At 46.0% G+C, this 27,837-nt stretch overlaps 1 protein-coding gene across 1 annotated transcript; it reads right to left on the reverse strand.

The window, feature by feature from the left end:
• Positions 1–26,646, reverse strand: GBX1 (gastrulation brain homeobox 1). The gene is given in 3 exon segments (XM_075214319.1): positions 1–1,256; positions 1,259–1,662; positions 25,834–26,646. Coding segments are annotated over 3 exon segments (1,044 nt in total). The 5' UTR covers positions 26,366–26,646; the 3' UTR covers positions 1–1,148.
• Positions 26,647–27,837: the final 1,191 nt, after the last annotated feature.

Raw genomic sequence — 27,837 nt, forward strand, 5'->3', positions numbered from 1 at the left:
ACCGTAATAACGTTAATTGTGCGCGGACGGCGAGATTTTCGGCGTTTCCGCCGAGAATTGAATATGCCCCTAACAACAAGTAACGGGTGACATTTAATGGAGTAGTGGTTTTTTTCTGTGCTTTTTTTTTGCAAACTTATATTCCACAAAGGTATTGGACGTATCCTGCAGCGTCTTGTGTACTAGAGATAAGCGGACTTACACCCAAATTCATCAGCGCACGTATATTCAGATCCGCTCCTTGTTTAGTCTAGTCATGTGCATGCCTGAATTTTAAAACAAATGCATGTTGCGTTCAGTATGCGTGTCTGGATGAGTCAGGCCCCTCTTCTCTATCTCCTAATGTCTAGACCTCAGCCCTCCTCACTTGTGGTAGCTGTCAGATCTCCTAGTTGTTGAGAGCTTCCACGGTCTCTGGGTTCAAACCCCACATTAGAAAACAAGAAGCTGCTTCTATAGGTCTCCTTTGCTATATATGGTGTAAGTTCTATGAGAGAGGGAATCTCACCAGTAGTGTTCACCACTTACTGTCTCTTTCTTTCAACACCCCTAATAATTGTCTTTATAGTTTTTCAACCAATCTTTATAGTCTTTTTTTTACCTATGGATAACAAACATGCAGATACTGAACATACATTATATATTCTTGTGTTGGGAAAGATGCAGGTTAAATGTACAGTTCATTGGATCTTGTACAAAACAGAGATGCCTGTAGCAGATGAAAATACGATTCTCAGCATTACTGGAAGAATTTGTGTGACCTAATTTCAGCGATTGTTATACATTATCCTCAGACTTTTCCCTACATCACTTGTGGAATTGGTACTTCTCAAGATATGTTTGTCAACCATTGCACAACATCAAGATTGTACAGCCACGAACATCATCTATCTACTCCACCCATCGCAGTGGTCTTATGTGTCGCCAAGCTCAGTCCATCACACTTCAGTGCATTCTGCCACACTGTTCCAGGACAGGGCACAAGAGTTAATGATTTGTACTTTAATTATATGTCACTCATCAAAGCAAATTGTCCACCATGTGGACAGTCAGAGTCCGTCTTTTAGTTCCGGTTCTTGTATTCTTTCACCTGTAACCATTAGAGAATTTTTAACCAACTTCTATTCCATCATGACCCTTTTACCCATCTATGGTCGGGCCCCATCCACCTGTTGTGTCCTGACGGTGAAACGGTTGACGTGCACTGGGATGGGCACCACAATTTTCGGATTTCGGACAGGCTCACCAGCGCGGGCCTGCTGATATTCCCCGCTTTGATGCGTTTCCATTTGGCTCTGCGGTTCTGGAACCAAATTTTCACTTGTACTTCGCTGAGTTTAAGAGTGTGGGCTATTTGAGACCTCTCTGTAAGAGACAGGTACTTCTTACAGTGAAATTCTTTCTCAAGCTCCAGTAGCTGCTCACTCGTGAATGCTGTCCTGCGTCTACGACTTTTCCCTGGATTACCTGCTCCAGTTCTCGCTTGGTCCTGAACGCCATTTTTTCCCTTAACCCTGGCCCCTTGTCGGGCTATGGCCATGATCCAGAAGATTATCATCACAACTATCCTCCGAGCTGTTGTCTTCATCATGGTCACTACAGCCAGATCGGAGGTTTTCCCTTCCATCTTCTCCTCGTCTGAACTGTACAACTTGCCATCTCCTGGAGGAACATTGGAGGAACAAGCAGCACAAAAATCAAATTAGAAGTATGTTCAGATCAATCCATATAAGGCAGTGCATCTACAGTATAGAGGAACACCATCTACTTGTTGTTATATCTACCATTGTCTAGAGAGGAAGACCTATGCAGTTGTCTCAATAACACTACTAAGTTAGATCTTGGTTATAAGAATGGAAGAAGTTGTGCAGTAGAGAGAAGTGTGGTAATGGATAATGGAGCATTGTAACACTGTATAGGAAGTGAAATGCTACTGTATAGGTTATAATGTGGTAATACATAGGTGGTATGAGATCACTTATAAATAACTTATTTTATAAATGTATTTTAATTAGTGGCACGGTGCGTCGCTGTATATCATTGCAAATGTACCAATTTTTTTCTATTGGAAATGTATTGGTTTCTGAGGCAGTATGCTAATTAGGCCTTTTCATCTGTGAATATACAGTATGGTGTCGTTACCTTTCTATCCTGTGGATTCTGTCCTGTTAAAAAGATAGGGGATTATGTGAATAATGTAACAATAAGTAATTTGGAAACTCACATATTAATGTAAGTTTTCCAAGTTTAAATTGTGTTAAATACAAGTTTACAGATGCATCAATATGCAATATATTCTCTAATATCTAAGACTTTGTGGTGCCAGCTAGGATCATGTAGTTCGGTTAGCCCCTGCCAACATGTGTCTAAGAAACAGCATATAAAGAGCTGTATTTTGTCGTTTAACTGTAGTATACCATCTCTACTTCTGTATGATCAGTAGTACCTACACCTAGGTGTAAAGGTCTTTTTAAGGTCCCGTGAGCAATAAACATCACTGCTGTATCCAGTGATCTGCAGTGAAGAGCTTACACTCTAATCCGTTCCCCAGCTGTCCTGTGTTGAACCCGACATCTCTGTGTCAACGCTCTGCCCACTACTCAACAGTCCTGATTTATATTAAGGGGTCAGGAGGTACCAGCCAGCCCTCAGCAAGGAGTGAGTGTCTGGTGCCAGGTGACACCATTAGGAGTGGTCAGTGAGTGTGGTGCCAGGTGACACCGGTAGGAGTGGTCAGTAACAGTCAGTGAGTGTCTGGTGACAGGTGACACTGGTAGGAGTGGTCAGTGAGTGTGGTGCCAGGTGACACTGGTAGGAGTGGTCAGTAACAGTCAGTGTCTGGTGACAGTGTTGGCGATGCGCATGTGCAGCTAGTGTTGGCAATGCGCATGTGCAGTTAATGATTTGCCTTGTGAGGGATCCAGTGAAACAGGATATTTTACGCTTGCATTTTGGCTCTTTACCGCTTGTTAAATAAACCCCCTACAATGAACCGCAAACAAATTGGACCCAAATCACGTGCGTAGTGGCGACAAGTTTTCAATGGACACAGTTCATTTGAATTTCAAATTCGCTGAAACATGTGATACGTATGTGACGTTTGGTCCCATCTCTGGGGTAACAGTGTTGAATCCGGCAGGGCAGGGAGATTTAGGGACATCGCCCCAGTGTCTCCACCTGGTATGAGCTTGTGTGTTGCCTGCTGGGTGTACATCCAGGTGTCAATCTATAATGCACACCAGGTACAATACAGAAAACTGATACTAATCAAACACTTGGGGAATTACAGTAACAAACAACAGCTGTGCAATATCTGCATTTATAAACCATTAAAGCCTGTTCCATTACAAATAACTGTGCCTAGGTACATCATCATGTGAGCCAACGGGCGACATTGAGCAGCACAGGAGGGCTTAATAGACCAGGGGGTAAATGTATCAAGCTGAGAGTTTTCCAGCGGGTTTGAAAAACCAATCAGATTCTAGCTGTCATTTATTTAGTACATTCTACAAAATGACAGCTAGAATCTGATTGGTTGCTATAGGCAACATCTCCACTTTTCAAACCCGCCGGCAAACTCTCAGCTTGATACATTTACCCCCAGGTCTAATTGTGGAAAAGTATTAGACGTGGGTAGTACAGGATAATGTCAGCACTATCCAGAAGATCAGAGAATCCTATGCCGGTTTTCTGGGCATAGTAAAGTCCTGTGGTGACTATTGCTGGGATTGTGCAGAGCAGAGAGATTCTAATGAATGAGGGCACGAAAATACACAATATGACCAGTGTGTGAACAGGGACAGCTGCATGGGGCTATATTGCTGCTAATGGGGTTCTCCAGAGAGATTGGGAGGAGTTCACTTATAAGGTTACTCAAGTGCCTAATATTGTTATATGCCGCTAATAGGAAGAAAATATAAAACTTTGTTTTCTACACAAAACAACTTATTTATTCATTATACTGATTTCTTTAATACTGCTATTTATACAAATGTAAAACATGTTTTTTTAAATATTAAATGAAAAAAATATATTACAAATTACAATTGGGAGATAGTATAAGACAGTTATGGGGTGTAGCCCCTCCCCCGTCCTGCTTTTGTCGGGAGCCGCCGCGGGCACCGCCGCGACTATCCTCTCTGTACTGATGTCCCCGGCCGTCGCATGACGAACGGGGAGTCATTTCCGGTTACTCTGGCCCAACCGTTGCCAAGGCAACGACCGGACGCCGAGGGCGTTAAGCGCTGCGCTCCGGCAAGTGCTGCAGCCAGGCGCATGCGCTAAATACAGCCTGTGGGCTGATTAATAAAGCAATCAATTAAGCAGCCAGGGCCTGAGGTTTGTTACAGGGCTAAGCCCTGATTGACTACTTTTGGTATATAAGCAAGAGAGGACTTAGCCTCCCTGCCGGTTATAGCGTCCTAGTGTGTTACTTGTGCTGACCTGCTCTGATATTCTGCTGGATTCCTGTTTTGACCCTTTTGCCTGTTTACTGGATTTTGCCTTATTACCTGTGACCCAGACCCTTTGGCCTGAACCTTGAATTCTGCTGATTTGCTCGTGACCCCGACCCTTGGCATGTTTTCTGACTATTCTACCTTGCAAGTGACCCCTGACCTTGGCTTTCATCTGACCATCCTTTACCATCTGTACTGTCTCCAGGCCTGCGCTGCGGTTAGTATAACGAACCTATACTACATTGGAGTTCAGTCCTGGGGGCATCCGAGTACCTGTGAACACATCTAGCTCTACGGAAAAAGTGGCTGCTATAGGCTAAGACCTCCGCCAGTCCGTTCTGCAGGTTCGTTATCTGACCACTAGCAGCCTAACATTATAACCAGCCAGTGAATTCTGGGGAGGATTCTTCATGAAAAGTAACGGGACGAACCCCTCTACAGCTCATGTCTTTGCAGGAGAGATCCAAACACTGTCCCAGATGGTCCAAGGACTTTCGCACCGGCTATCTGCTCAAGAGGAAGCCACAAGTTCTTCGCAAGCCCAACAGGGTTCCTCGGCATCCGTTCCGGAACCTAAGTTTAATCTGCCTGACCGTTTCTCCGGGGAAAGGTCACTGTTCCACAATTTCAAGGAAAGCTGTAAACTTTATTTTCATCTGAGACCTCGCTCTTCTGGGTCAGAACAGCAACGGGTCGGTATTATTATATCCCTCCTCCAAGGTGATCCCCAGTTCTGGGCATTTAACCTTCCTCCGACAAGCCCATCACTACTCTCTGTTGATGCGTTCTTTAATGCTTTAGGCCTATTGTATGATGATGCTGATAGGGTGGCTTCAGCCGAGGCTCACCTCCAGGCTCTAAAACAGGGCCGGCGCTGTGCTAAAGACTTCTGTGCCGAATTCAGGTGCTGGTCCACCGTCAGCGAATGGAATGATCCTGCGTTACGCAGCCAACTCTCTCAGAACAGATCAAGGATGCATTGGTTCAGTATCCTTCGCCAACGTCGTTGGAAGACCTCATGCAACTCGCCATTAAAATCGATAGGCGAATCAGGGCGAGGAAGGCGTAGAGAGAGATGCCGTCTGGTCTACCGCCAGTACTTCTGCACCATTGGATCCAGAAGAACCTATGCAATTAGGAGCGTACCGCCTCTCAGCAGAGGAATAGGCCAGAAGACGGACTCATGGCTTGTGTCTCTACTGTTGTATCAAGGGACATTTTTCTCGTTCCTGCCCTGCCAAGTCGGGAAAAGATTTGTCCTAGGAGATAGAGAGGGGGTTCACCTAGGTCTTCAGATCATCTCCTCTAAAAATGCTTTTTTTATTCCCGCCCACATCACCTGTGGGGCTCATTCTGTTAACATTTCAACTTTTGTTGATAGCGGTGCTGTTGGGAACTTTCTTGATATGGAATTCGTTAAGTCTTCTGGAATTCCCCTCTGCAGTATCAAGACAGTTATCACTGTTTGTGGTCTAGATGGAGAATCTCTTCCAGGTGGCAATGTCCTGTATGAAACCCCACCATTACATCTAACTGTGGGAACCCTCCATTCAGAATTCCTGACCTTCTACGTGATTAACTGTTCATCTGTACCAGTAATCTTAGGACATCCCTGGCTGCAACTTCATAACCCGGTAATTGATTGGACACAAGGGGAGATTACCCAGTGGAGGTCTCCTTGTTCGCAGACTTGTTTGAAGTTGACTCTCCGGATGTTGCAGCCTGTTTCACCGCTACTACCTCTTCAATACCAAGAATTCTGGGACGTTTTCTCTAAGAAAGCAGCCGACACCTTGCCTCCTCATAGGGAATACGATTGTGCCATTGAATTAATTCCGGGCGCTAAATTACCTAAGGGGAGGCTATAGTCCCTCTCCAGTCCTGAAACCCAAGCCATGCAGGATTATGTCAAAGAAAACCTTCAGAAAGGCTTCATTAGGCCTTCAAAATCCCCAGTGGGAGCTGGTTGCTTCTTTGTTTCCAAGAAGGATGTTGGACTCCATCCCTGCATAGACTATAGAGGCCTTAATAAGATCACTGTTTAAAAATACGTACCTACTTCTCATCTCGGTCCTGTTTGACCAACTCAGAGGTGCTACCATCTTTACCAAAATCGACCATCGCGGGGCATACAATCTCATCCGCATCAGAAAAGGAGATGAGTGGAAGACTGCCTTCAATACTCAATCTGGCCACTATGAGTATCTAATTATGCCATTCGGTCTCTGTAACACACCAGCAGTTTTCCAGGATCTTATTAATGATGTTCTTCGGGAGTTCTTGGGTCAGTTTGTGGTGGTATACTTGGATGACATTCTAATATATTTGCAGTACAGGTCGCAACATTGACTCCACGTTCAACAAGTACTCTGTAAATTACGCGATCATTACTTGTTCGCCAAGCTGGAGAAATGCGAGTTTGAAGTCTAAAGTTTATCGTTCCCTGGGTATATCATATCTTTGTCTGACTTTTCTATGGACCCCAAGAAAGTACAAGCTATCCTTGACTTGGTGCAACCTGTTAATCTAAAGGCTGTACAAAGGTTCCTGGGCTTTGCTAATTGTTACTGAAGATTTATTCAAAGTTTCAATGATTTGGTAGCCCCCATTGTTGCCCTCACTAGAAAAGGGGCAGATTCAGGCAACTGGTCTCCGGAAGCTATCAGTTCCTTTGAGGCTTTGAAACAGGCATTCATCTCCGCTCCTGTCTTAAGGCATCCTAATCCTGACTTGCCTTTTGTTCTAGAAGTTGATGCCTCTGACGTTGGTGCAGGTGCTGTACTCTCTCAAAGGGATCTTGTTAACCAGCGATTGTTCCCTTGTGCATTCTTCTCTCTGAAATTCTTTTCTGTAGAGGCCAACTATGATGTTGGTAATCGAGAACTCTTGGCCATCAAATGGCCTTTTGAAGAATGGCGTCATTGGCTAGAAGGAGCAATCCATGTTATCTTAGTTATTACCGATCATAAGAATCTGCAATATATTGAAACAGCAAAGCGACTGTATCCAAGACAAGCTCGTTGGTCAGTGTTCTTTACCCGCTTTCGCTTTATCACTTACAGACCAGGATCTAAGAACACTAAAGCTGATGCGTTGTCCAGAAGCTTTGCTGCTCATCATTCATCAGTTACTAAACCACTACCTATTTTACCACCTTCACTTATTCATGCCGGTCTAGCTCAGGACTTAGGGGTAACCCTCCTCAGATTCCAGATATTGGAACCTTTGGAGACCCCTGCTAACCGCTTATTTGTACCAGTTCATCTCCGGAAGGCTGTCCTCTCTGAGGCCCACGACCACAAAACCGCTGGACATCCGGGTATCAGTAGGACCACAGAAAATCTCTCACGCTCTGTGGGGTAGCCCACCATGTCTTTGGATGTTCGAGATTTTGTTTTGTCATGTGAGATTTGCGCTAAGAACAAGACCCCGAAGAGTCGTCCGTCCGGCCAGGTTATGCCTTTGTCTGTCCCTACTAGACTGTGGACTCGCTTGTCGATGGACTTTATTGTGGAACTCCCTTCTTCAGCAGGCCACATTTGGGTAGTGATCGACCGCTTCAGTAAAATGGCCCATTTCATACCTCTAACCAGACTCCCTAGTGCACAGACCTTGGCCTCACTTTTTGTTCAACACATCTTTCGACTCCATGGTCTACGGTTGGATATTGTCTCTGGGCTGATTGCTTTATTAATCAATTAAGCAGCCAGGGCCTGAGGTTTGTTACAGGGCTAAGCCCTGATTGGCTACTTTTGGTATAGAAGGCAGGGAGGGCTTAGCCTGCCTGCCGGTTATAGTGTCCTAGTGTGTTACTTGCTCTGATATTCTGCTGGATTCCTGTTTTGACCCTTTTGCCTGTTTACTGGATTTTGCTTTATTGCCTGTGACCCTGACCTTTTGGCCTGAACCTTGGATTCTGCTGATTTGCTCATGACTGCGACCCTTGGCGTGTTTTCTGACTATTCTACCTTGCAAGTGACCCCTGACCTTGGCTTTCGTCTGACCATCCCTTACCATCAGTACTGTCTCCAGGCCTGCGCTGCGCTTAGTATAACAAACCTACACTACATTGGAGTTCAGTCCTGGGGGCATCGGAGTACCTGTGTGCGTGTCTAGCTCTACGGGAAAGGCGGCTGCTATAGGCGAAGACCTCCGCCAGTCCGTTCTGCAGGTTCGTTATCTGACCACTAGCAGCCTAACAGCTCTATTGTCAGTTTTGTTTGTTATTGAGTGTAACAAGTGTATTAAATGCTGCTACTATGTAATTACAGATAGGTGTCTTTCATTAAATAGATGTATAGTCTTAACTTATTACTGAGATTAAAGGTGATGTCCAGCCCTTGTGAATTTCAGTGGGTCGCCCAGCAGCTGTGGTCTGCACCCACAGGTGGGAAGTAGTTATATTCTATTATAAATTATTTATTTACGATGTAAAAACTTAATTGGTAAAAAAATATTTTTTTTCTCTGATTTTTCAGGAATTAATTTTACTCTTCATGTTAAACTGATTCCGAAAAATACATAAAAGACAACAACTACATAACTTGTATTGTATAAGGGTGGAGACAGCGTTATTGTCACGAGCCGCGGCGGTACTCACAGCCGCCGCGGCTCGCTTCCTGTCTGCCCCAGCGCCCCGGCCGTCACCATGACGACTGGGACGTCACTTCCCTCAAACTCCCGACCGTTGCCAAGGCAACGGCCGGACGCTACTCCAGCGCGGCAGCCCGGCGCGCACGCGCTTACTGTGATTATTAGATTCAGCTTGTAGGACTGAATTAGCAGGCAATTAGCCTGCAGGTGTGCACTGTCCAGGGGCAAGCTCTGATTGGTCCATCTAGGTATTTAAGGCAATGAGGTCTGCTGCCTCACTGCCGGTTATAGCTTCTGTGCTCCAGTCTGCTGACCTGCTTGTTCCTGTATTCTGATACTGCTTCTGATTTCCCGTGTATGACCCTTGGCTTTGAATTGGACTTCGCTTGTGTTTCCTGTGACCCTGATCTCTGGCCTGTTTACCGATTCTGCTATCCGCCTGTGACCCCTGACCTCAGCTTGTTTACCTATACTGTTGTCTGCTGCCGGCCCTTGACCTCTGCGTGGACCTCACTCCGCTTGCCTGGGTTCTCCCCAGCCGGTACACACTTTACGACCCTCTGTCAGTCTGCGGCCCAGTCTGTCCCCACCATCAGGGGCTCCAGTGAACACTTGATTGGCAGAGTAGATTCCGGGTTGTGTTGTGCCGGCTGGAGGGGTTCCTAACATTATAACCGGCCCACACACTGAGACGAGGTTGCGATGGATGAAAGCGGATCCACACCGTCTCCGGCACAAGCCTTAGCAGGCCATGTTGAGTCCCTGTACCAGATGATCCAGGGATTGGCTGAGCGGTTATCCGTTCAAGAGGAAGCCGCGAAAACTTCACAACCCACTCCGAGTTCCACCTGTGAACCTAAGGTGAATTTACCGGATCGGTTTACTGGAAATAGATCCCTGTTTCGGAATTTCAGGGAAAGCTGCAAGCTCTATTTCCGGTTAAGACCCCGCTCCTCTGGTACAGAGCAACAAAGAGTCGGGATTATCATTTCCCTCCTACAAGGTGACCCCCAGTCCTGGGCTTTTTCCTTTCCACAGACCAGTCCTGCCATGCAGTCCATAGACGCTTTCTTTGAGGCATTAGGTCTACTATATGATGACCCGGATCGAATGGCCTCTGCAGAAGCTCATCTACGGGCCTTGAAACAAGGCCGGCGGTCAGCAGAGGAATATTGCGCTGAATTCCGTAGATGGTCACCTGATAGTGGATGGAATGACCCTGCCTTACGTGGCCAGTTCCGTCTCGGCCTGTCGGAACAGATTAAAGACTCTCTGGTGCAATACCCATCTCCTACCTCTCTGGAGGATCTGATGCACCTCTCCATTAAAATCGATAGGAGATTTAAAGAGCGGAAAACCGAGAAGGAGGCATCTTCACCTCCATCCGCCTTCATTCCTGTTTCCACGGATGGTGAGGAACCCATGCAATTAGGAGCGTATCGTCTCTCCCCTGAGGAAAGAGACAGGAGACGATCACGGGGCTTATGTCTCTATTGCGGCACTAAAGGCCACTTCTCCCGTTCTTGCCCAAATAAATCGGGAAAAGAGCATGCCTAGGGAACGAGGGGAGAGTTCACCTAGGTCTGCAGATTGTTTCCCCGAAAAATGCTGTTTTGATTCCTGCACAGCTCACCTTCTGTGCCCGTTCTGTGAAACGATCGGCCTTCATCGACCGTGGAGCTGCTGGCAACTTCCTTGACATCGAGTTTGCTCGTTCTGCTGGGATTCCGCGGATTAAACTCCAATCTGCCATTACGGTATGTGGTTTAGATGGTAGTCCGTTGCCAGGCGGCAAGATTACATGGGAGACCCCACCGCTACAGTTGAACATTGGCGCTCTCCATTCGGAATCCATAGTCTTCCGTCTTATCGAATGTCCATCAGTTCCTTTAATTCTGTGCCACCCCTGGCTATCCCGTCATAAACCCGTCATGGATTGGGTAAAAGGAGAAATTGTCCAGTGGAGCCCTCATTGTACACAGTCTTGCTTGACACTACCTCTGCATATGGTTCAGTCTACTCCAGAGCAGCTCCCCTCACAGTATCATGACTACCGGGATGTTTTCTCTAAAAATGCTGCTGACACTATCACCGCACCGGGACTTCAACTGTGCAATTGAGCTCATTCCGGGCTCTAAATTACCTAAGGGACGCTTGTACTCTCTCTCCGGTCCTGAGACCAAATCCATGCAAGAGTATATTGATGAAAACTTGGAGAAAGGCTTCATCAGGCCATCCAAGTCCCCAGTAGGAGCAGGGTGCTTCTTTGTGTCCAAGAAGGACGGCGGACTCAGACCCTGTATCGATTATCGAGGGCTGAACCTTATTACGGTTAAGAACACCTATCCCCTTCCCCTCATCTCCGTACTTTTTGATCAACTGAGAGGGGCAACAGTCTTCACAAAAATTGATCTTCGTGGTGCCTATAATCTCATACGTATTAGAGCTGGTGATGAGTGGAAGGCGGCATTCAACACGCTCTTGGGCCACTACGAATATCTGGTCATGCCGTTTGGCCTTAGTAATGCTCCTGCTGTATTCCAGGATTTGATTAATGAGGTGTTACATGAGTTCCTGGGCCACTTTGTTGTTGTCTACTTAGATGACATTCTCATATATTCCAAATCATTGTCTGTGCACCAGGGTCATGTCAGACAAGTCTTACAGAAATTACGGGAACATCACCTCTACGTTAAACTCGAGAAATGCGAGTTCCAGGTTCAGAAGGTATCCTTCTTGGGCTATATAATCTCCTCAGAAGGTTTCTCCATGGACCCAACCAAGGTCCAGGCAATCCTGGATTGGGTACAACTCAATAACCTCAAGGCGGTCCAGAGATTCCTGGGATTCGCCAATTATTACAGGAGATTTATTGGCGGTTTCGCTGACATTGTGGCTCCTATCGTCACCTTGACCCGCAAAGGAGGTGATCCAGCTGTTTGGTCACAACAGGCAATAACTGCATTCAAAACCCTGAAGAAAGCTTTTGTGTCCACTCAAGTCCTCAGACACCCGGACCCTAAGGTACCGTTTATTCTTGAGGTAGATGCCTCTGACGTCGGTGCTGGAGCCATCTTGTCACAAAAAGATCCTCAGACCCACCGCTTGCATCCATGTGCCTTTTTTTCCCGTCAGTTCTCCTCAGCGGAAACCAACTATGACGTGGGAAACCGAGAATTGTTGGCAATTAAATGGGCCTTTGAGGAATGGCAACACTGGTTGGAAGGCGCTGCACACCAGATCTCCGTCATAGCGGATCATAAGAATCTGCAGTATATACAGTCAGCCAAGCGTCTGAACCCCCGACAGGCTCGTTGGTCGCTGTTCTTCACTCGGTTTAACTTTATTATCACCTATCGTCCTGGTTCTAAAAATATTCAAGCGGACGCCCTGTCCAGAAGTTTCCTGGCAGATCATGCTCCGGTCACTAGCCCAGAACCTATTGTTCCTGTGTCTATGATCCACGTCGGATTAACTCAAGATTTGAGCTGTACCTTACAAAGGTTCCAGAGGTTGGCTCCTGATAACACTCCGGTAGGATGCTTGTTTATTCCTGTTCATTTAAGAAAGGCAGTCCTTACCGAAGCACACAATAGTCAGTCTGCTGGACATCCGGGAGTTTTCAAGACATTAGAAATCCTTTCACGTCCTGTCTTGTGAAGTCTGTGCCAGGAACAAAGTTCCCAGGACTCGCCCGGTAGGTCAGTTGGTTCCGTTGGCCGCTCCTGCAAAACCTTGGACACATTTGTCCATGGACTTCATTGTCGATTTACCACCTTCTGCGGGACACAATACCATCTGGGTCGTGGTAGACCGCTTCAGCAAAATGGCACATTTCATTCCACTAACCCGTCTTCCCACTGCTCGAGATCTAGCCATTCTCTTCATACAACATATTTTCCGTCTCCATGGACTTCCTTCTGATATCATTTCTGATCGTGGATCAAAATTCATTGCACAATTCTGGAAATCCTTCTGTACCCTACTCGGAATTAAAATCCGTTTGTCATCTGCATACCACCCTCAGTCAAACGGGCAAACGGAAAGGGTTAACCAGGCCTTAGAGCAATTTTTAAGATGCTACACATCGGAATTTCATGATAACTGGTCCTCCTTGTTACCCTGGGCGGAATTTGCTTGTAGTAATTCGTGCCACTCATCCACCAAAACCTCTCTGTTTTTTTGCAATTATGGCTTTCACCCCAGAGCCAACTCCTTATACTCTCTCAAATCTGCTGGTATCCAGGAGATCCGCTCCATTGCCAGGGATCTCAGATTTATCTGGACAAAGGTACACTCATCTTTGAGACAAGCTTCATTTGCTGCGAAAAAAAAATCTGACCGCCACCGTACCATCTGCTCTCTCAAGGTGGGCCAGAAAGTATGGCTCTCTACTAAAAATATCAGGCTCAGACAGCCTTGCAAAAAGTTGGGCCCTAAGTTCATCGGGCCATTCCCCATTATCAAGAAGGTTAATTCCGTAGCATTCAGGTTAAAAATTCCAGTCTCGTTAATTATCCCCAACACTTTTCATTGTTCATTGTTGAAGCCGGTACTGTATCCTAGCCAATCTTCAAGCGTGCCTGGGGGAGATTCAAATAAACCACTAAGATATATGGTTCAAAGGATCCTGGATTCCAAAAAAGTGCTAGGGCAGGTGCACTTCCTAGTGCAGTGGAGGAACCGCGGGTTAGAAGAGCGGTCTTGGGTTCCACGGAGACAACTCCATGCCCCTAAACAATTGAAGGAGTTCTTCAAAAAAATTCCAAGGAAACCTGGATGTCGGGGTTCCTTAACCCCTCCTCAAGCCGCATCGGTACTCACAGCCGCCGCGGCTCGCTTCCTGTCTGCCCCAGCACCCCGGCCGTCACCATGACGACCGGGACATCACTTCCCTCCAACTCCCGACCGTTGGCAAGGCAACGGCCGGACGCTACTCCAGCGCGGCATCCCGGCAGCCAGGCGCGCGCATACTGTGATTATTAGATTCAGCTTGTAGGACTGAATTAGCAGGCAATTAGCCTGCAGATGTGCACTGTCCAGGGGCAAGCTCTGATTGGTCCATCTAGGTATTTAAGGCAATGAGGTCTGCTGCCTCATTGCCGGTTATAGCTTCTGTGCTCCAGTCTGCTGGCCTGCTTGTTCCTGTTCCTGTATTCTGATACTGCTTCTGATTTCCCGTGTATGACCCTTGGCTTTGAATTGGACTTCGCTTGTGTTTCCTGTGACCCTGATCTCTGGCCTGTTTACCGATTCTGCTATCCGCCTGTGACCCCTGACCTCAGCTTGTTTACCGATACTGTTGTCTGCTGCCGGCCCTTGACCTCTGCGTGGACCTCACTCCGCTTGCCTGGGTTCTCCCCAGCCGGTACACACTTCACGACCCTCTGTCAGTCTGCGGCCCAGTCTGTCCCCGCCATCAGGGGCTCCAGTGAACACCTGATTGGCAGAGTAGATTCCGGGTTGTGTTGTGCTGGCTGGAGGGGTTCCTAACATTTATACAACATGGAGAACAAAGAAGGACAATCCTTGAGCCTTCCATTCCTATGCTCTTATAGACTATTCCTACTGAGGACGCTAAGAGATACTAATAGATACTATAAATACGAAGGGATACATAAGAGATACTGAGGATAGTAAGAGATTTGTGTGAGGTCTAATGATAAGAACATAGAACATACAATTTCCTTGTGTGGAACCTGTCGACATCTAGTAATGATTATTCACAGGATTATTGATTCTTGCAATGCTGTGAGTGCAGTTATGGATATTCTTTTAATGGATTCCTAAGCTTATTGTAAGTGATGATGGATCACAATTACTCTGAAGTAAGAGAAGTGATACTAGGAATAATATCAATCATACAAAAAAGAGAAGTGGTACTATGAATTGTCCATACTGTAACCAGCGGAGATAGTAGTTAACAGCAGCAGTCACACAAATCTATGGGTATTGGTACAACTGGCCTCAGCCAGTTCTATTAAACAGAAAAAACAAAGAAAATGTCACCTTGCCGGTTCGGCTCTATCATCATCAACATTTTTTTTTGTATAATGCTAACAGTAATAACACAATACTGGATAATACAGACAGTGAGGTAAGAGGACCCTGCCCGCAAGCTTACAATCTAACTAAACACGCAGGAAGGACCTCGCCTCACTCTTGTGATGGACGTTGTGTCCCAAACACATACAAAACATAGAGGTAATTGCTCAGCATTTGCAGAGTCTCTCGGGAGGCATCCGACCTCCTCCCCAGGTCTGAGAGACTGCATGTCCAGCGTGGCTGCTTTTTTAAACACACACACACACACACAAGTGCAGTTGCAAATCAGCCTACACTTAGGTTGGAGGCCCATAAGACCCGGAATGGGCCTGATGAATGGAGCACGTCCTCTCTCCATTTATAACCCCAGGGACCTTACCATATTTTCCTACAGCTGGGAAACACACTTTGGGAATCTTTTCCCACACACACGCAAACAAATATATCTCTGTCATCCAGCACTTTCCCAGTGCTTCTGTCACAATACTCACAGAATAAGAACAGATACTGTGAATTACATCCAACATACAGTACAAGAGAAGTGGTACTGTGCATTGTCCATACTTACAGAATAAGAACAGATATTGTGTCTTTGTGATTGATGCCACCGACAATTTTTACAACTCCATACTCAGCACCTTCTCCAAAAGAAATTAGAGAATCAATAAAAGGTAGAGCCAAAATACTTTAGACTGATATCTACACAAGACATCCACTATGTGTTACTAACACCCGGAATGTACTGTGGCTTGATAAGAATATTAGGCGTTAAGCATCCAAACACCAATGTTTACTGGAAGGTAACCATGGACCTTGTAGACAAGATATTCACAGCACTCACCATCACCATATTATCAGATCACTGTGAACAACTCCACAAAAGCCATGTAATGCCCCAATCCACCGTCGGCCCAGTTAGGTAACCGCTGTTCTTCACACTATTTCACGCCAAAACTTACATTCACAGATGCACCTATGAACAGCTGTAGTGCACAGTATGTACACCCATTGTAAGCATCCAAGAAGTGGGACCACACTGAAGACCTGCATTAGACAAGGACTCGCCCATCAAATGTCAAGTGACCTAATAAAGACTAAGAGTAGCCGTGTTAACTGGAAGTACAAAGAAGTTCAAAGTCCTCCACAGTAAACGCTTTTGTTTAGACAGAAGAACATTATGAGGGTTGTAGCAACCTCAGTACCAAGAACAGTAAAAAACGTCATGGGCCTTGCCAGCTTATCTGCTGCTACCGGTAGGACAATGCCAAACTCTGACAAAAGCCTGCAAACATGTTAAGGTCTCCAGTCTGTATCCCTAGGATGAAGAACCTGCAGGATACCAAAAAAAGAAAGTAATTTAGGTAATGACAAACTTGCCTGTTGCCAAATTCCGTAAAAGTCACCAATGCAAGAAGGAGCAAAAACCCCAGACAGGCAGCAGGAGAGCGCATAGCTGTCGGGGAGGCATCGGTCAACATACTACTAACTCTAAAACTTACACCCAAGCAGACAAAAGATGAGGACTGTACGCAGAGCAACATGAGTGTGGGCTCTATATTGGCCTTGGCAAGTAATACCATTTTTCTGAACTTCCTCATCATGGACTTAACATTGTCAAAGGATATGTACACCACAGGACATAGGTAAGGGTCATTCTAAAATCCAGAATAGGAAGAAATGAGAAGGGGCCAATATGCAACCAAAAGACACTTCATGTAACAATTTCTAATGAAACAAGAACTGACAAAAATTTCTTCTCCCTTCTAGCAGGACCAACCTGCCCCCAGGAATTACAAAGTTGGAATAAAGGCTCCAACAGCAAAAGAGCCATATGTTTGTTAGAATTTTGTGCGAGCCAAGATGCCATCCTTTGAACCCTTACTGACATTGATGCCCTTAACCTCAGTATTCTCCTGGTGACCCCCTTTTAAAACACTGGTTGGCTAAGTGGGTACCTTTGCTTTATGCACATGCATGTAAAAAGTGTCCCCACACACATGACATATCATTAAAGGACTAAAAGACAGGGACCCCCACAAGGGAAGTCTTCAGGTTGCTGCCCTCAGATATGCCCCTTGATGTATCAAGCTGATAGCCCAGGAAAGTGTTGTAGCGAATCAATAAGCAAAAGACTGTCTGCCATAGAATGCACAATAAACTTGGGCCTTATTCGATGTTTTATGAACAAAGCCTTCAATGCATGCAATGACTCCATTATAGATTCTGTAGTGACAGATAATAGACTCATCAGGACCTGTGATGCCAGCCACTAACGGGGCACTGTATGCCAATGTCGGTGTATTCTGCACACAGGATGATCCAGATGTGGATTGTCTGCGTAGAAGAACTAGTGGAGGCTGAAGGAGTCTAATACTTCACCAAAAGAATTGGTATAGAGATGAAAAATCAGAAGGCAAAGAACAGAGACTTGAGGGACCCCATCATATAGGAGGTAGAGGGGAGGCTGCGCAGGAGAAGCTGGGAAGCTAAGGAAGGGAGGAGCGATCCTTCAACTTAGGTACCAGGATCATTGGTCACTTTAGTAATGGCAGTTTCATATACTAGAGAAAGTGAGAGGATTTAATAAGGTAGTGAGGGAGTTAATATCGCACCATATGCTGGAGCCAGTGAAGGGGTTAATTATGCAATGATTTGGTACAAAGTTCTTAAAGGGGTTAATAAAGAAGCGTACAAAAGTAGCAGTGAGAGGGTAATTAAGAAGCATATAATAGTGGTAGTGAGGGGGTAATAAAGAAACAAAGTCCTAGCCAAAAGCGTTGAGAATGACACAAATATTGGTTTTCACAAAGTTGCTGCTTCAGTGTTTTTAGACCTTTTTGTCAGATGTTACTATGGTATACTGAAGTAACATTACAAGCATTTCATAAGTATCAAATGCTTTTATTGACAATGATTTTAAGTTTATGTAAAGAGTCAATATTTGCAGTGTTGACCCTTCTTTTTGAAGACCTACAAGTCACCCTGGCAGCTGTCAATCAACTTCTGGGCCACATACTGACTGATGGCCGCCCATTCTTGTCTAATCAATGCTTGGAGTTTGTCAGAATTTGTGGTATTTTGTTTGTCCACCGTCTCTTGAGGATTGACCACAAGTTCACACTGGGATTAAGGTCTGGGGAGTTTCCTGGCCATGGACCCAAAATGTTGATGTTTTCATCCCCGAGCCACTTAGTCACCACTTTTGCCTTATGGCAAGGTGCTCCATCATGCTGGAAAATACATTGTTCATAACCAAACTGTTCTTGGATGGTTGGGAGAAGTTGCTCTTGGAGGATGTTTTGGTACCATTCTTTATTCATGGCTGTGTTTTTAGGCAAAATTGTGAGTAAGCCCCATCCCTTGGCTGAGAAGCACCCCACACATGAATGGTCTCAGGATGCTTTACTGCTGGCATGACACAGGACTGATGGTAGCGCTCACCTTTCCATCTCCAGACAAGCGTTTTTCCAGATACCCCAAAGAATCTAAAAGGGGATTCATCAGAGAAAATGACTTTACCCCAGTTCTCCGCAGTCCAATCCCTGTACATTTTGCAGAATATCAGATTGTCCCTGTTTTTCCTGGAGAGAAGTGGCTTCTTTGCTGGCCTTCTTGACACCAGGCCATCCTCCAAAAGTCTTCACCTCACTGTGCATGTAGATGTACTCACACCTGCCTGCTGCCATTCCTGAGCAAGCTCTGCACTGGTGGTGCCCCGATCCCGCAGCTGAATCAACTTTAGGAGACGATCCTGGCGCTTGCTGGACGTTCTTGGGGGCCCTGAAGCCTTCTTCACAACTATTGAACCTCTCTCCTTGAACTTCTTGATGATCCGATAAGTGGTTGATTTAGGTGCAATCTTACTAGCAGCAATATCCTTGCCTATGAAGCCCTTTTGGTGTAAAGCAATGATGACTGCAACTGTTTCCTTGCAGATAACCATGGCTAACAGAGGAAGAACAATGATTTCAAGCACCACCATGCTTTTAAAGCTTCCAGTCTGTTGTTCTACTCAATCAGCATGACAGAGTGATCTCCAGCCTTGTCCTCATCAACACTCTCACCTGTGTTAACTAGGGAATCACTGACCTGATGTCAGCTGGTCCTTTTGTGGCAAGGCTGAAATGCAGTGGAAATGTTGTTTTTGAGATAAAGATCATTGTCATGGCAAAGAGGGACTTTGAAATTAATTTCAATTCATCTGATCACTCTTCATGACATTCTGGAGTATATGCAAATTGTCATTATAAAAACTGAGGCAGCAGTCTTTGTGAAAAATAGAATTTGTGTCATTCTCAAAACTTTTGGCCATGACTGTATAACTGTGGCAGGGTGGTGGGTTCCATGTGAATTTGATCAGATTTGAAACCTGAGAGATGATTTACATAACAGCCTCTCGTTCACATTGGAACCCAACCTCATTGTACAATTTCCATAATTCTGTACATGGTTTACTTTTCATTATTCTTCTAGTCTTTATTTTCTATAGGTTTATAGAAGTGATAGCTGATCCCCTAATGTACATTTTAAGTATAATAGAAGTCAGCTTAGAGTTCTGTGATCATATAAAGATTTCTATACAGGTCATGGATCTCCTGGAGAATTATAGTGGGAGATAGAATTGGCCGCTTTGTACTGCCGGATAGCACCACGTTGTCTGGATGCACACATCGCCAGCCATTACTGTAAGGACGGGATTTCAGCCCCAACATCAGCGCAATGTTTCTCCGTGACCTGTTCCAGTGACACATCGTGCTTAAGAGTATCTCCCCCTTAATATTCTTATGACAACAACTGACATGTCAGCTCCTGTAATACCAAGATGGGAATTCATCATGGGGAAATCTGGTTGCACACGTAGTTTTGTGGTTTTGTCTTGTGGTTCGGAAAATTGGGAGGTATGTCCCGCTCACCCTCCCTTTCCATGAAAAGACCCATTTATTGCTGGAGCTTTTTAAAATGGAATATGCATCCTCAGTAATTCGGAGATGGGGTAACGGAACAATAAGTAAATCATTATTACTTCTTATTTCACAGAATAGGTAAATTCTATAACTGAGGAAAGGTGGAGACGGGATATAGGTGGGGGACAGTGTAATTTATAGTGAGTAAGAACAGAAACTTTAGCATCACTAGTCCATATATATATATATAACTCTTCTCACTCTGGATATTAGGGGTAAGCTGGGTACATACTACAGTGTTTTCAGTCAATTATGGGGCCAATGAAACGATAAACACCAGTTCCCCACAATATCGTATTAGTTAGAGTCGCTCAGCTGCTTGGCAATAAATGATGTTACATTGCAGCGATTAGAGACTATAAGACCTTTGTGTTATTTTCTGGAGGGCTAAGATTGCCCCACAGATGTATGAGGTCCAATCTGCAGTGGTCTCAGATATGTTTCTGATGGCTATCCTGATGGATTTCTTCATCATGAGTTCATAGTTCCCTGAATATCTGGCATAATCCTCTTTTCCTACCTTGGCCCCAACATCTCACGGTAGTGAGGAGAACATATGTAAGGATGCCTTAGTTGAATCCATTCTTTCCCCCACCTGCATAGTCTTTCCTGTGGCTGCAATACAACTTCAAAGCATAATAGACCCATACAAGTGTTGGAACTACGGAGCTGACGGACAATTTCCATAAGAGCAGAGTGGGGGTCTCTGAGCTTGTGCAGGACGAGAAGACCCAGTGGGTTCAGAAGAAGTCCCTGCTCTGCTCGTTTGAGAACTGAACAGGTGCCTGGAGTGACATTGCTGGGCCCTGTGGTCGGTGATGCACTGTCCCCCCCCCCCCCCCCCCACCCTCTGGGTGCCTAGGGGTGACAGAGGCTGAGAAGCAGCTTGATCGCTATACAGGAATGTAGATAAATATATAAAATATATAGTAATACACCAGGCTAGGTTGTGAAACGTTCTATATACAAGGGGTGTGGAATATGGTGATAAAAATAATACATTACACAGCAGCTGTTCCAGCAAAAATGGCCTGGACCAAAAAAAGTTATGTACTAGTCTCCTGTAGTGACTCACCGGACATTCACCTGCACATTGAAACTGCTGATTATTACATACCTGACATTCACCTGCCCACTGAGACTGCTGATTATTACATACCTGGCACTCACCTGCCCCCTGAGACTGCTGATTATTACATACCTGGCACTCACCTGCCCCCTGAGACTGCTGATTATTACATACCTGGCACTCACCTGCCGCATGAGACTGCTGATTATTACATACCTGGCACTCACCTGCCCCCTGAGACTGCTGATTATTACATACCTGACATTCACCTGCCGCATGAGACTGCTGATTATTACATACCTGACATTCACCTGCCCCCTGAGATTGCTGATTATTACATACCTGACATTCACCTGCCCCCTGAGATTGCTGATTATTACATACCTGACATTAACCTGCCCCCTGAGACTGCTGATTCTTACATATCTGGCACTCACCTGCCGCATGAGACTGCTGATTATTACATATCTGGCACTAACCTAACCCCTGAGACTGCTGATTATTACATACCTGACATTCACCTGCCCCCTGAGACTGCTGATTATTACATATCTGGCACTAACCTAACCCCTGAGACTGCTTATTATTATCATCATCATCATCAATTATTTATATACATTACATACCTAACATTCACCTGCCCCCTGAGACATCTGATTATTACAAATTTTGCACTCACCTGTTCCCTGAGACTGCTGATTATTACATACCTGGCACTCACATATCCCCTGATATTGCTGATTATTACATACCTGACATTCACCTGCCCCCTGAAAAAGTTGATTATTACATACTTGGCACTCATCTGCCCCATGAAACTGCTGATCACTACATACCTGACATTCATTTGCCTCCTGAGATTGCTGATTATTACATATCTGGCACTCACTGCCCCATGAAACTGCTGAATATTACATATCTGGCAATCATCTGCCCTCTGAGACTGCTGATTAATACATACCTGACACTCACCTGCCCCATAAGACTGCTGATTATTATATACCTGGCACTCATCTGCCTCATGATACTGCTGATTATTACATACCTGGCACTCACATACCCCCTGATATTCCCATCCCATCCCACCATGACCTCTCTATTGTCGTCAATAACACCACCATCTCCTCTGTCACCCAACTTCGCTGCCTGGGTGTCACCCTCAACTCCTCTCTCGCTTTTGCCCTCCACATTCATTCCCTTGCCCAAGCCTGTTGCTTCCAACTACGCAACATCGCCCGCATCCGTCCTTTTCTCTCTCAGGATGCCACCAAAACTATCATCCACGCACTCATCATCTCCCGCCTCGATTATTGTAACCTCCTCCTCACTGGCCTTCCCCCCTTCTCCCTTCCCCTTCCTCCGCTCTATACTCAATGCCGCTGCAGGACTCATCTTCCTCTCACGCCGCTCCTCCTCTGCCTCCCCTCTCTGCTTTGCCTTACACTGGCTCCCCTTCCCCTACAGAATTATTTTAAAACTCCTCACCACCACTTACAAGGCTCTCTCCCAGTCTACTGCCCCTTATATCTCTAATCTCCTCTCCATTCACACTCCTGCCCGCTCCCTGCGCTCGGCCAACGAATGCCGCCTCTCCTCCACTCTTATCACCTCTTCCCATTCCAGAATCCAAGACTTTTCCAGTGCAGCCCCCCTTCTCTGGAACGACCTCCCTCGCTCCATCTGTCTCTCTCCTACTCTGTGCTCCTTCAAACGTGCACTCAAAACTCACCTCTTCCTCAAAGCCTACCAACCATCTACTTAACCCCCATCTCCTCCCTTTAGCTCGTCCTCCCTTCTCTCCTCTTGCCTCAACTGGCTCCTCTTGTGCCTGGTCTGTTTACCCTCCCTTAGGATGTAAGCTCGTATGAGCAGGGCCCCCTCCCCTCCTGTCTCCATACCTGTTCTTCCGCTCCGTCTTTACTGTATATGACTGGCCGGAGTTTCTGAAGTATTGGTACTTTTTGTTCATTGTTCTGTATGGTTTCACCCTGTATAGTCTACTGTTATTTCTGTGTGCGGCGCTGCGGATACCTTGTGGCGCCTAACAAATAAATGATAATAATAATAATAATAATAATATTGCTGATTATTACATACCTGGCACTCACCAGCCCCCTGAGACTGCTGATTATTACATACCTGACATTCACCTGCCCCCTGAAAAAGTTGATTATTACATACTTGACACTCATCTGCCCCCAGATACTGCTGATCACTACATACCTGACATTCATCTGCCCCCCTGAAAAAGTTGATTATTACATACTTGGCACTCATCTGCCCCCTGAGACTGCTGATTAATAGATACCTGGCACTCACCTACCCCATGAGACTGCTGATTATTATATACCTAACATTCACCTGCCCCCTGAGACGTCTGATTATTACAAATCTTGCACTCACTTGCCCCATGAGACTACTGATTATTCCATACCTGACAATCACCTGCCCCCTGAAAAAGTTGATTATTACATACTTGGCACTCATCTGCCCCATGAATCTGCTGACCACTACAAACCTGACATTCATCTGCCCCCTGAGACTGCTGATTATTACATATCTGGCACTCACCTGCCCCATGAGACTGCTGATTAGTAGATACCTGGTAATCACCTGCCCCCTGAGACTGCTGATTACTAGATACCTGGCACTTCTCCTGCCCCCTGAGACTGCTGATTATTACATACCGTGCACACACCTGCCCCCTGAGACTACTGATTGTCAGATACCTGGCACTCACCTTCCCCTGAAACTTCCGATTATTAGATACCGGATGTTCACCTGTCCACTGAGACAACTGATTATTACATACCTGACACTCTCCTGTCTCATGATACTGCTGATTATTACATACCTAGCACTCACCTGCCCAATGAGACTGCTGATTATTACATGCCTGGCACTCACCTGCCCAATGAGACTGCTGATTATTACATACCTAGCACTCACCGGCCCCCGAGACTGCTGATCACTACATACCTGACATTCATCTACCCCCTGAGACTGGTGATTATTACATACCTGGCACTCACCTGCCCCCTGAGACTGCTGAATATTACATACCTGGCACTCACCTGCCCCCTGAGACTGCTGAATATTATATACGTGGCACTCACCTGCCTCATGAACCTGCTGATTATTACATACCTGGCACTCACTTGCCCTCTGAGATTGTTGATTATTACATACCTGACATTCACCTTCCCCCTGAAAAAGTTGAATATTACATACCTGGCATTAACCTGCCCTATGAGACTGCTGATCAATATTTAGCTGTTATTCATCTGCCCCATGAGACTGCTGATTATTACATACCTGGCATTCACCTGCCCCCTGAGACTGCTGTTTATTACATATCTGGCACTAATCTGCCCCATGAAACTGCTGATTATTACATACCTATCACTCACCTGCCCCCAGAGACTCCTGATTATTACATACCTGGCACTTACCTGCCCCATGAGATTGCTGAATATTGCATACCTGGCACTCACCTTCCCTCTGAGAATACTGATTATTAAATACCTTGCACTCACCTGCCCCCTGAGACTGCTAATTTTTACATACCTGACACTCACCTGCCCCCTGACACTGCTGATTATTACTTAATTGGCACTCACCTGCCCCATGAGTCTGCTGATCAGTACATACCTGACATTCATCTGCCCCCTGAGACTGCTGATTATTACATACCTGGCACTCTCCTGCCCCCTGAGACTGCTGATTATTACATACCTGGCACTCTCTTGCCTCCTGAGACTGCTTATTATTACTTACCTCGCACTCACCTGCCCCATGAGATTGCTTATTATTACATACCTGGCACTCACCTGCCTCCTGAGATTGCTCATTATTACATACTTGGCACTCACCTGCCCACTGAGACTACTGATTATTACATACCTGACATTCATCTAACCCCCGAGACTGCGGATTATTACATACCTGGCACTCACCTGCCCCTGAGACTGCTGATTATTACATACCTGGCACTCACCTGCCCCCTGAGAATGCTGATTATTACATACCTGACATTCAACTACCCCCTGAGACTGCTGATTATTACATACCTAGCACTCACCTGCCCCTCGAGACTGCTGATTATTACATACCTGGCACTCTCCTGCCCCCTGAGACTGCTGATTATTACATACCTGGCACTCTCCTGCCCCCTGAGACTGCTGATTATTACATACCTGGCACTCTCTTGCCTCCTGAGACTGCTTATTATTACTTACCTCGCACTCACCTGCCCCATGAGACTGCTGATTATTACATACCTGGCACTCACCTGCCCCATGAGATTGCTGAATATTACATACCTGGCACTCACCTGCCCCTGAGACTGCTGATTATTACATACCTGGCACTCACCTGCCCCCTGAGACTGCTGAATATTACATACCTGGCACTCACCTGCCCCTGAGACTGCTGATTATTACATACCTGGCACTCACCTGCCCCCTGAGAATGCTGATTATTACATACCTGACATTTAACTACCCCCTGAGACTGCTGATTATTACATGCCTGACACATATTACATACTCGGACCTCCTTCCTGCACCTACGTCAATGTCAGGCTGCCTGTATTTGGGCTGTAAAAATTATTTGCCTTTATTTCAATCATATTATTGCCAGAGTGTAGACTTATTTGCCTGCATGGTCCTGTCTATAACAACTAGCATGTTCCTGTGCCACTTACCTGACAGATTGGGGTAGGTCTCAGCTGTCTCGGAACTTTTCTCCTCCGTCTTGTGCACTTCCAGCTGTCTGTTCCCTTCCATTGAGTCTGGGGATTCACCTCGGGGCTCCTGAGCGTAGAAGCCATCAGACAAGTCTCTAAAACTGGGGAGGGCTGTTGTCAGGGTCATCATAGAAGGAAGCCCCTGACCCAGGCTGGCACAAAAAGTGTTGTTCAGGCGTCCAGTGAAGGAGGTCATTGGACCAGTGGGGGGAAGCGGGGATGGAGGCAAACTTTGAGGGATAACCAGTGGTCTATATGGCATGAACATGGGGTATCCAGTGTAGAGAACATGCCCCGGCTGAGCTGATGGGGTCCCAATGAGAGAGTCTATAGAAAAGGTGCTGCCCACCCCACTGGGTCGATGCATTGTCCTTGTTGCCCCTCCAGTGGGCAGCAGACACACAGAAGGTCTCTGGCTTTGAGAGTAACTGTCAGCATGTGAGCGGCTCAGTGTCACATCAGGAGGAGGGGGATGCTGGGGGAGGCTCATTTATCTTCACTCCTTCCGCATCACTTCTTCATTCAACCTCCTGTGATCTCTCACTGCCTTTTGGCCAAGGAGGAGAGAGGGGAGAGAAAGGGAGAGGAAGGGGCTGCAAAGGGACAATGAGAGAGTAGGAGAGAGGAACTAATGCAGACTGAGAACTCATTTCACATCGTCTCTAACTATTGTGGTCAAACTGAAAGTCTCAAGATGGGAAAGAGTGAGACCCCCTGTTCTGTGGGGAGTGAGACCCCCTGTTCTGTGGGCAACGTAACCCCCTGATGTGGGGAGTGAGACCCTTGCGCTGTGATGAGCGACTCCCCCTGTTCTGTGGGTAGCAAGACCCCCTGTTATGTGGGGAGTGAGAGGGAGGGAGGGAGAGAGAGGCAGAGAGTAAGACATGGATGGAGATGGAGGGAGAGAGGGAGGGAGAGAGAAGGGGGAAGTGGAAGAGGGAGAGAGAGAGAGATAGGTAGTTAGAGAGAGAGGGAGAGGAAGAGAGAGAGGGGAGAGAGGGAGGGAGATTGAGAGAGAGAGAGGGGGGGAGAGAAGAGGGGAGTGGAAGAAGGAGAGAGAAAGAGATGGAGAGAGGGAGTGAGAGAGACAGGACATTTCAGAGATCTGGCTTGTTTTGAACTTTTGTTTCACTGCTAGAACTAAAAAAATAAAAATAAACATTTAGAATTTTTTAAAAAACAAACAAACATTTTTGAACAAAAATATACTGTAGTTATAACATATAAGTTTTATAACTATACTTTCCTACTCTCCCGGAATCTTCTGTAGACTCCCGAAAAGCAGGTCTCCCTCCTGAAGTGCATTATTTAAGTGAGTGGAGGTTGGGCTTTAAGACGAGATTGCAGAAATTGATAAATTGATGAGAAATGTACATTTAATTTCATATTCCAATAAAGTGGTGAAGTTAACTTTGCATAGTTTGCCATCATTTCTGGTTCAGAAACCCCATTAGATATAATTTTATGGAGTTACCCTCCAGCAAGCTGATTCGTTGTGGTCTAGAGCCTGTGATCTATCTGTATTAACATTCCATAAGCTTCAATCTCTTTAGACAAATTGGGTAATGACGTTAATGGCCAAGTGACCGTCAGGATGTTGTCTGTATACAGAACCATTATGTTGTCTTTGGACTCCACGTTTTTGCTGTATAACATTAGTATTGGCCCAAATTAGCACTGCTAGAGGTCATAGGCTGGTTACCTCTAATGCGGGAAGACAGCGCGGGGCCCCTCTGAACAAGCCGCATCCAGTCTATGACAGACTGGGGTGCTCACACTACAAGAGGGAAACCAGCAGAATGAGGCAGTGGCGCACGCAGGGGGGGTTTCTGGGTCTCTGGAAACCCCCCCCCCCCCTCCGCTGAAAAAGTGCCCTGCATATCGGCACTGTGGTATACAGCACCGCTGCGGACGCTTCTTTGACAGCGCCGCGGCTCCTGTATACTACAGTGCAGACGAAAC

This window comes from Mixophyes fleayi, chromosome 5 (genome assembly GCF_038048845.1).
Source record: "Mixophyes fleayi isolate aMixFle1 chromosome 5, aMixFle1.hap1, whole genome shotgun sequence".
In the NCBI taxonomy this organism is placed as follows: domain Eukaryota; kingdom Metazoa; phylum Chordata; class Amphibia; order Anura; family Limnodynastidae; genus Mixophyes; species Mixophyes fleayi.